Raw genomic sequence first — 10160 nt, forward strand, 5'->3', positions numbered from 1 at the left:
AGGCAGGAGCTTCAAAGGATGGTCATTCCAGTCTGCCAGTCCGACCGAGGTTTCTGTTTAAACCACGCACACACACTGGGAACGAGGTTGGCTCGGCGGACACACGTGCCCTGCCTGCTGGCTGGCCTGCTAGTACTGTGTAATGGCAAATGATGGCATCAGCGCGATGCACAGCATACAGTATGTACCATCTATTGCTGGTACACGTACGTATATATATGCACACATGCGTCTGATGAAATCATGGCGTTGATAACGAACAAGTTCAGGTTTAGACATTTAACATTTTTTCCTGATATTGGAGTGTGTAGTTTTCGAAATGGCTTACTATTCCCTTATGGTTTTCGAACTTGTAAAACAAGAGGTGAGTTTCACTGTTTTGACTCAATATGTGTGATATGGCAAAGCCATTCGTACCCCCGGCCCCAGACATGCCACAACTTAACTGTGGGGGTCCGACGTCCGCCCGGCCCAGCGCACACTGGGGGTCGCAATCTCAGGCTAACGGGCTTAAGCTAAACATATCAGAGCAGCAGTGGTCGAGCCTGACCATGACATGCCTGAGCCAGGTGAGGTCATCATCATGCTCACCACCATGCTAGCTGATGTATGATGGAAGGACCTAACCAATAACCACTGAACTAAGTTAGCTGGTTAGAACTCAAAGGCCCTACTCCGTGTATGATGGAGTAGTAAGTTCTCGAAGTAGGCCTACCATTGAACTATCACGTATCAGAGATTTACAGTAACCCAAGCCTTAGGTAGTAAAAATTCCTGTGACATGTTTATTATTATGATTATTGATAACATTAATTCGCGAATTTTCAGAAGTCATGAGCAACAGGGCTAACTCAACTGAGTATAGGCCTGCTAGTGCTTTTAATGTTGAGTGCAATCAGTCAATGGTTGTACAATCTTTCAGTCCTCTCATTTGCATCTCTTCCTACCTCCATGATTGCACCATGGAGCAAGCAAACAGTTGCACGTATTGGTACATTTGTCAATAACAAGCCATTATATAAACCTCTGTAGGGAAAAATAAGTGATGTCTGTATCCAATATGGAACTCTTTCCCAAGTGGCTGATCAAAACACACTTGTTTGGTCGACCTCTGTTTTGTTTGGTTTACCGACCTGAACTTTCTTCATGTAAAATTTTGTGTTATCTTTGCATTATCTTCAGTAAAACGCAACGATCAGTCGTGGAATTGCAGCTTAAACCTTTGTATTATTATTGTGGAAAAAGCCGCAAAACAATTTCATTTGCACTTTGGTATAATTTACATGTACAGACTCCAATTCCTCTTTCACATAATATTACATTGTAGAGTTTGGATGTTCACAAAATATTGAAGTTTAAGACTTGGACGAAAAAGAAAATTTGGAGAATTGCTTCCCCGAACGTCAGATTCTGTCTTGCACCATGATTGTGAGTCAGATAGTCTTTGCCAAGTAGATAAGGATTCCAAGCTTATTTTTCCTGACTGCACTGACCAGTCATGTTCATTTTATAGTGACGAGTGCCCTTCTAAAAACACATAAATCTAGGGTAATTATTTTCACTCAAAAGTGTTTTGGATTTATTATTAAAATTGTACGTCTTAATTCCTTTACAAATCTTTCTTGTATATTATGCATGCATCAGAGACTTGATGAAGAAGTACTTAAAGAGAAATTTTGGAGGAAGATGATATTTGAGGTTTGACTGGTTTACTTCTCCCATTGATTCATGCATAAAATGAATTGTTTGATTTTCATCTGATTCCGTGATTCAGTGAGAAAGTCTAAAAGGTTTATTCTGCCCTCAGCCAATCACCTATTCTTTCTAATTTGTGGTGTGGGAGAGTGTTTAAAAATATGGTAGTACAGTGAGAGATTTCCTGAAGAATCGTGAAAAACCAGAGACATGGATTTCACTTATTTCCTGCAGTGACGTTGGGCCTATCAGCCATAAGAAACTAATAACATCCTAAAAAGACACATTAGCAGGGAAAATGTTAAAGCCTATACTTAGAAAACACTTTTAAGGTAGAATTATAAAAGACAGTAATGGTGTCTTCTTGGAGTAGTCTGTAACGACCAGTGTTGTTTGAGCTTATTGATCAATTGATAATTGGTAACACTAGCCATTGATTAATTGTGGGTGACTCAAAAACCCATTGCTTGCAGATTGGTTTAGTGATTAAGAGTACATGGCAAATTTCATTTAATTGTTCACAGAATCGTATTGTGTACAGTTTGCTGATGTTGGCATTTTTGCCAGCAGAAATCTTACCTCAAACTGTTGAATTCACAATATGGAAATTGCAGTATAGTTAGCGAAGGGCTTCGCTGTTGTGTAGCACTACTTACAAGGGAAACTACATCTCATTTTATTTTTCTTTCAGCCAAATCAAATTGCAGGTTTTTCTGTGCCTCCGCAAGCAGTGCCAGCAGACCTGTTGACATTGTCACTAAAGACAAAGTCTTCATTGACACCAATGGTCTGGTCAACTCGCTCGAAGAAAATGGTATGATGTGGTTCTGTCATATTAGTATGTATTTCCCAGAACATTGATCGCAATTTTTTGAAACTGAATACGCTGATTATTTGTGTGTTTCTAATAACCCAAACAACTAACTAAAAACACAAACAAAAAGAAAAGCTGCACGTTTATTATGGTGTTAAGGATCACAATAGTTGACCCTTGCATTTCACAAAAAAGAAGGTGTCAGATTGCAATTTTCAATTCAGTATGGGAGAATTTAGTAAATGGATTAATTCTGTTTAATGTGGATTTCATGAAGGATTGTTCTTTGTGCTGTTGCAGGGTTTTCAAGGCAACAGGCAGAGTGTCTCACGAGTGTTTTGGTTAGTGTTTTCAGCAAGAATGCAGAAGTTGTGTCAAAGGAGACAATTTCAAAAGAACAGTTAGTAAGTTTTTGTACTATAATTGTAGAGACTTTGATGTGAATTTTACTAGTATGCTTTGTAGAACATTCTACTCCTAAAAATGTAAGAAAAGTGTCGAAGACTATCTGCCATCTCTTTTTGGCCACTCTCTGTGAAAGGGCACCATACTTTCATTGAAATAAAAAATAAGGGTGCTCACTGTTATTGCTGTGACATGTCGACAGGAAAGGAAACCAGTGTTCATTTCAAAGGTTTTCTGTTCAAATTGTGAATCCAAAATTTGCTCATTCTAAATGTTTGTGAAAAAAATTTGCTCACTGGCTTACTGTCTCGAACTGAAACAGTGAGCCAGTGAAATAGACCAAATTTGCGACAACAACATATCCAAAATGTAGGCAAATTTTAGTTTCTGCCTTGGATGATGTCACACTTGCTTATTAATATGCAACTACGTGTATTACAAACATTACATTGCCTGAACCCTTTAACCCCTTGACGACGAGAATTTCTTCCCGAAAGCCGACTCCAAGAATTCCAGCCTCGCTTGGCCACAAAGGCCACCTGCCAAACTGCAAATTCTCGGTTTGTGGCCCTGCGTGCTCTGCACGCTTTGAATTACACAGTGAAAAGGCTGATTGTTCAGTGGCGTGTGGCTCTACTCAAGCTTCCACATTCCCGTTGCCTCTTTTCAAAGTGGGGACTATGGTGAAGCTGGTGATCATGATGCAAATTCGGCTTTTTTATTTCTTGGCAACACGCAATGGCCAATCACCATATATACAAGAGCCAGGATATGCCTTCTTTCACCGTGTTCACTCGAGCATGGGCTGATAGTAGTAGCTGAAAAGTGGGCTGAGGATCCCAATTTTTACGGCGACTCTAACCGCGTCCCGGCACGAAGGGGTTAATAAAGTTAGTTAAATTTGAACTAAAAATGGCCTGTATTTCAAATGCTTTGTTTTGTGTAAATTTTGTTTCCTCAGGAAATCAGTGTTCAGATGATCATGTCACACATCTCAGCTGTCAAGAAGGACATGGTCATCTTAGAGAAGAGTGAATTCTCAACACTCCGCACTGAAAATGAGGTTTGTAAAACGCTATTCCTGTTTGCTCACTGATTGATAAAAGCCCTGTGTTCAAACACGGCATGAAGGTACTTAATGGCTTGCATATTTGTATGCCAGTCCGATTGCCGACAGTTTTGAGCAAAAGTAAAGTATATATTGGGCGTTATTGAAGTGCACTGAAGGAAAACAGGTGAATAGACACGTAGGAAACATGTTTTTAAAATGTCTTCTAAAACTCTTCAGCACCATCAAATTTCCAAGATTAAGAAAGAAAGTTTAATAAAGAAAGTGTTATTCCAAGAAGAAAACGGGTTTTCAATTGCACAGAACATTTTATCTTGACAATCAGCAAAGTCTGTGTGGCTCATTGTGAAGGCGAGTAATTACTATACTGAGGCCACTGTTGGCTTTTGTTGGGGTAGACTTACAACTTACAGAAATGAGCTGAGGAGCTGGAAGTAATAACTGTTGTACTGTTTTGTGTTTTTTATCATGTTTTTTATCTTTTTTCTTTCTGTTTATGTAGAGATTGGCAAATCAAGTGACACAGTTGAACAAACAACTTAAGGTAGGCATACGGTTGACAGGCCAATGTGATCATACTTTAACCGCCATTGAGGTGCTTTCGATTTTGCTGTCGCTGGGCACGAGGGGGCACCCCGCTAAACATAACAGAATCCAACACAGCTGAAGCGAGAACCCTACAGAATGCAACAAAATGCAGCAGAGGGTTTTCTGGCACTGTGTAGTGCACTGGATAAATGCCATTCCTTGGCAGTATGAAGGTACAGTGTTTTCTGCCACATACGTGCTCACTGCTTACTCAAACCACATGCATCATTTCAGCTCTGTTATATTCTTTTGCAGTAAGCAGGCTTCAGATTACTTGCCTATTAGATAACTGATAAGTCTCGGTTTGTTACCTTACAGCTACCAATCATGGAGTTATTCAGTGGGTTAAAGGTTAAAACTGTCTGATTTTTTCACTTTGGAATAGATTTTATGACATAATGGTAGGATTGGTGGATTTGGGCCCTTTGATATAAAGGAAGTAACTTTGTTGAAAATGTTGCTTTGGGATTAACCACTTGCTTCCGGGATTCAATTAAAATGGCCGTTCACAAATATGGGCATTTTTCACGATTTTCCGTTTTGTTCGATTTCGGGCTCCCCGGCTATGCGTTCAAACATAATGTACCCGATACCTGGTCCCCCGACGTGCAGTGGTTAAAAACATATTGTTCCTTTTGTCACAGTCATTGTAGAATGGAACTCTCTGCATGTTTTGTAACCCCTCTATGATTTCAAATGTCAGATTCCTTCCAGTAGTCTGTTCATTTATCCAGAATTACTGCAGAAGTAGACGTGCAACAGCCATCAATATTGTACCAAAAACAGCCCAAACAGTTTACAGAAAATGGCTTATGTGAAATTCCTTCATTTGGGATGTTTATTGCATAGGATGACATCTCCAATCTGAGTAACAAGGTGCTCTTGGACATCAACATGGAGAAAAGCCGGGTGAAAGAACAGGTGCCTGAAACCATTATATTCAAATAAGCAATACACACCATTATTCCATTTATATTTATCCTCACTATCCCCCAAATCCCTACATTAATGATTGTAAGGCAGTTAGCTTAACTACAGTTTGGGTGATTTTTCCCCTATTAAACTTAGATAAATGCGAGTCTTAAATGTACAGAACCCCCCTCCAATTCAATTCACCAGAAATCCAAAAAGAAGTACGTTTGTATTACCAAAAGGGGAATGAAATTACTTGTTCAGCTGTAGATTAAGTATTCATTAAATAACTCACGCACTCACCTCTGCTGCCAAATCCTGCATCTCAGATATTTGTGTACCATTTTGGAATCAGGAAGCAATCAGAAATAAGATGTCATGCCCATGACAAATACAGTACCATGGTGCCACTGGCAGGGCCTGCATGATTCTGTACAATAACTGTTGAGATCTTGACTAACATGAGATGTGCTGACAAGTTGATATACTTCACTGACTCTTCAATCTGATTTAAGGCCAATGAGCATCGAATGCTGATTGAAACCAACAAGAATCTTGTGACCACCGAGGTAGCCAACGTCATGTCTAAGCTGGAGGCGACTAAGAATGACATCTTTAGGTACTTTGCCGGTATGTCTCTTCAACACCGTCAATTTTTTTTTTTAAGTTAGCTGTCTCTAGACAAAATTGGTTGATTGTCTGAGCCAGTTTGGTATTCAAGGTAAACATGCGCAAAGTGAAGCGTGTACGTCGGTGATCCATTGTTAGTGCTGGGATTACTGAGGAAGGTTCAAAATACTATATCATACATGAAAGTAGTCAGTATTTGCCTTGCAGCATTTCACCCGTAGATTGTGCACAATTTAAGAGAGAGAGTTGATTGAGACCCCGTGGAAATCTACTTGTGTTATTGCAGCATAGCAACAGTGTCCATGGTGCATTTTCACAGTGCAGTTTTGAGAGGAAAGATGTTACATTTTGAAATCTGTTAACCATTGTGCTGTCAAAGTAGCTAACCAAGATTGCTAGTGTATAAGAGCTACAAGGTTGTGCATAGGAAACCAAGCTATGATTTGTTTATTGATTTTGCTTGTGCAAGTCTTGTTAGAAATATCACTCTAACATGCTGTTCTTTATCCTCTTTATGGATTGCGAGGATTTGTATTTCTGAAAGAAGAGAAAAGGCAAAAGAACTTGATGTAATACACTGTAATGACGTACGTGTGAAAAAAATACAGTGGAGCTGTTTCTAATCAGCAGTCTTCATTTTTTTTTAATATCCCTGTGATAAGGTGTACATACAAGGTACATCCTGCCACGGACCATTTACCCAGGCATGTGCAAGTAAGGCTCAGAGCTGGTTCAGTGCGTGTTACGGCCGGCACAATATCACAGCAGAAATTAAGTTGGATTATGTAACACTTTCTCTCATAATAAAACATATTCCTGTCTACCACTTTGTTTTCTTGTAATATTTTAAGTCGGGGTACACCCTTTCTAAAAATATAAAACACCACATGATGCTCTCAACCAGTCTGACGGCAAAATCTGTAGGTGAGATGTTACAGTCACCACTTGCATGCCAGAAATGGATGGATGGAGAAGATGGTGGAATGGAAAATGTCTTGCCTGTACTTGACAGACATGGTGTGTTTTCTTTACTTTTGCAGGGACACTGCTGGGCTGTTTGACAATAGCGCTTGGGTTCTACCGCATTTGGTCACACTGACATCAGATTTGAAAGTCAATGTTATTGTGTCCTGTTTTACCAGGTAAATCCAAGGGTGGATGGGGTGGGGGGAGATGGGGGCCATTTCCCCCAAAGCGAACTCCCCCCTTTAATAATGAGCAAGAGGCAAATTGTTCTGTCTTTTTCATACATATGATAAGCCCCCAAATGAAAGGATTCACAAAGAAAAAAATTCAAATTTTTAAAACACAAGTTTCCCCCCCCCCCAAAAAAAAAAAAATTTGTGTTTGATCTGTCCTTCGGTGTACATTTATATGCACTTGCCATAAACTTGCCACAAATTTTGTCCAAACATACCAGGACATAAACAACTCGGACCTGTAAGTGACAAAGTGTGATACCCAGACTATTCATCTCGTGGCCCTTCAAGTGAAAACTGGTTCAAATGCTGAAGAGAAAAACCTGAAGGTTCATATCGTAAAAGTTGGTTAGGTGGTTGGTTGGTTGGTTGGTTGGTTGGTTTGTTAGCAGTAGTACTGTACAATGGAGTGACTTGTGGTCCAGGAGTGGGACTTTTCAGGCTTTACCCCAAAAGAATCGGCTTCAAGATTCAATTGACCATTGCCATTTGTGAAGGAACTCATGCCTTGTTGACCAGAAAAAATCCTGAAAGTAATTGAATGTTGTTAATTTTGAAGTCAAAATCCCTATGCTAGATCTTTTGTGGAATCTGTTTCACCCCCCTAATCTAACCCCTGGGATGACTTTTTAACTGGGATAACTTTGGGATTGTACAGAGATAGTTTTTAAATGTGTAAATTTAAGTTGATTCAATGCACTGTTACTATGTGATTCAGAAACACCGTACCATGAAAAGGAGGGGCACAAAAGGTGTTTGTAAGTTTAGGAAAATTTCACCCTTACCAAGGTTAGCTGGGTCAACTGGCCATTCCTGAAATCGCTAAAATTTGTTTTGTGATAAATGTTTTCACGTAATGATTCGGTATTATCGCCACTAGTGTATATTCCCCTTCCAAGTCTCGTACATTTTCCCCAAGGTAACCAGCAGGTGCTTCATATTACTACAACACATTTCAGGCTCGTGACTCGGAGATCTTGTTGACAAATTCTCGCTGGTTTCTCAAACTCATGGATAACTACAACCTGATTATTTTTAAGTGACTATAGTTAAGCACAGCTTAACGAATTTTGGTTGGCAGGCTTAATAAGTGCAAGAAGTATCTAATAAGTTATAACCGTTTTATGTATAATATTCATACTTGCATTATTTATATCAGGTATTTTTCTGATCATTTATTTTTGAAAGCAGAAATTCATTGTAATATGGTTAAAACCTATGATATCTTCAGTGAACCAGTAAGTGGACATTGCTATTTGACATTTAACGAGAAGTGGAAATAATGCTGATTGGAACTGTATTGTATGAGATCCTTCCCTTTTTTCACTGTGGGAAATGTGATTCAAATTGGTGATATTTCTGTGGGATACTTGTATGTTACAAGGTTTTGCAGAACATCTCATATGCAGAATTTCCCAGTAAAACATGGGGAAATGTGTTTTATAAGTGGTATAAAAATAGAAAACAAAACAAAAAATTGTATTGATGAAGGTTAATAAAGCTTGATGTAAAGAATAGATCATTCAGATCCTTTACCTTATAAAGTTCCTTGACCTTCATTAGGGTTCGTGTATGTAACAGTAATTAGAATTACCAATATGACCTAAGCAATTATCAATAAAATGGCACCTTAAAGGAGCTCCATGATCAAGGACAAACTGGTATCTGCAGCCAATTATTGGACCTAGTTGAGACTTCTTTTCAAAATGTGAAACTTATATTTGGTTTGAACAAAACTGGGTTATTCACACTGTGTGGAAACCCCCTCGAAGGACCCCCTGTTGAACCCTGGTAGGAGACCTCTCCCAAATTATACAATTTCAAAACGTGAAATATCCTATTTCTAACCTTTTTTGATGAGAAATATTTTCCCAAGTTCATTCTTTTTATGAGATCCAGTCTTTTTTTCAAGTTTCTTTTTACAAGTCTGGTTTTTGTTTTTTAGAAACATTGTTTCAATTCTTGGGGAAAAAGTTTCCATTAGAGAATTTTTTGCAAAGTTAGTTTGTGTGCTATTTTTTTGTCTTCATGAGACGTATAAAATCTGACATCTGAGGGCAAAGCAGACAAAAATGCTATTGGAAAATTGTCCAAAGAGTCTGAGAAAGTGGAGGGATGTCATTTGAAAATGGCTGCTGGCAGACTTGGGAACGTTCACTTTTGGGGAGGTGAGTTCGTTTTTGGTGGATAATTAAAGATCATTTTTTGGTTAACCTACTAAAATTTGAAATTCAATTGAAATCTGAAGGACCAGGCAACACACTGTTTTTGTTTGAGAGGCCTCAGGGACTTCGGTTGCCCGCAATGGGTTTCCGAACTTACACATTTCAATGGGGTTAACGTTAGTGCAGTGCAACCACATAAATGTATGGTGGTCAAAAGTGGACATGCAAGAGTGTAGGATACTGCAGCATGAGAGGTCTCGCAGTACGTATGTACGGTGAGCTTAAATAACCATCCATGTTACTGCGTTACTGAGAGAATATATCGCTGAAACAGAGAAACATACACTTGTGTTTCCACTCAGAGTTACAGTTGAATTCCGTGGTTCTGGGATAATTTATCTTTAAAATCAGCGTTAACTGGTGTATCTTTCTTTATTTCAACGATGTTAAATGTATACTTATTGTAACGGCCGTCGTCAAAACCTCCCATACCCCGGGTCTTGCTCAGTGACGGTCGGTCCCGGCGGTTGAAGGCCACACTGAGGACCTGGCGACGACTAGACCGTTCAGGGGTTTTAACAGCAGTGACGAGCGGCAGTCAGTTTAGGACTAGTAATTATTTAGAGGATGAGTGGACATGGGATTCTGTGGATTACCTGTGGATTTTATGTACTGGGAAGTTT

The 10160-nt window shown here is 39.2% G+C and overlaps 1 protein-coding gene across 3 annotated transcripts; it reads left to right on the plus strand.

Annotated features, from left to right (window-relative positions):
* On the plus strand, nt 1-8970 carry LOC110982159 (mitochondrial calcium uniporter regulator 1-like). Of its 3 annotated transcripts, none has more exons than XM_022240396.2 (8): nt 1-206; nt 2387-2509; nt 2810-2913; nt 3876-3977; nt 4486-4527; nt 5421-5492; nt 5999-6113; nt 7154-8970. In XM_022240396.2, exons 1-8 carry the CDS (start codon nt 143-145, stop codon nt 7210-7212), a joined length of 681 nt encoding a protein of 226 aa, XP_022096088.2. In that variant the 5' UTR covers nt 1-142; the 3' UTR covers nt 7213-8970. The 3 variants fall into 3 exon arrangements, with proteins under 3 accessions (XP_022096088.2, XP_022096089.2, XP_022096087.2); XM_022240397.2 differs by having other exon boundaries at nt 7-180; XM_022240395.2 differs by lacking the exon at nt 1-206 and adding an exon at nt 213-364.
* Nucleotides 8971-10160: the final 1190 nt, after the last annotated feature.

This window comes from Acanthaster planci, linkage group LG06, assembly GCF_054643075.1.
Source record: "Acanthaster planci isolate LZ-2023a linkage group LG06, COTS_SCS, whole genome shotgun sequence".
Classification (NCBI taxonomy): domain Eukaryota; kingdom Metazoa; phylum Echinodermata; class Asteroidea; order Valvatida; family Acanthasteridae; genus Acanthaster; species Acanthaster planci.

Coding starts and splice junctions, on each gene's coding strand:
- LOC110982159 (XM_022240395.2), top strand. CDS start 244: ATGGCGTTGATAACGAACAAGTTCAGGTTTAGACATTTAACATTTTTT. Junction 2,510..2,809: donor CAACTCGCTCGAAGAAAATG/GTATGATGTGGT, acceptor GTGCTGTTGCAG/GGTTTTCAAGGCAACAGGCA. Junction 5,493..5,998: donor AAAGCCGGGTGAAAGAACAG/GTGCCTGAAACC, acceptor ATCTGATTTAAG/GCCAATGAGCATCGAATGCT.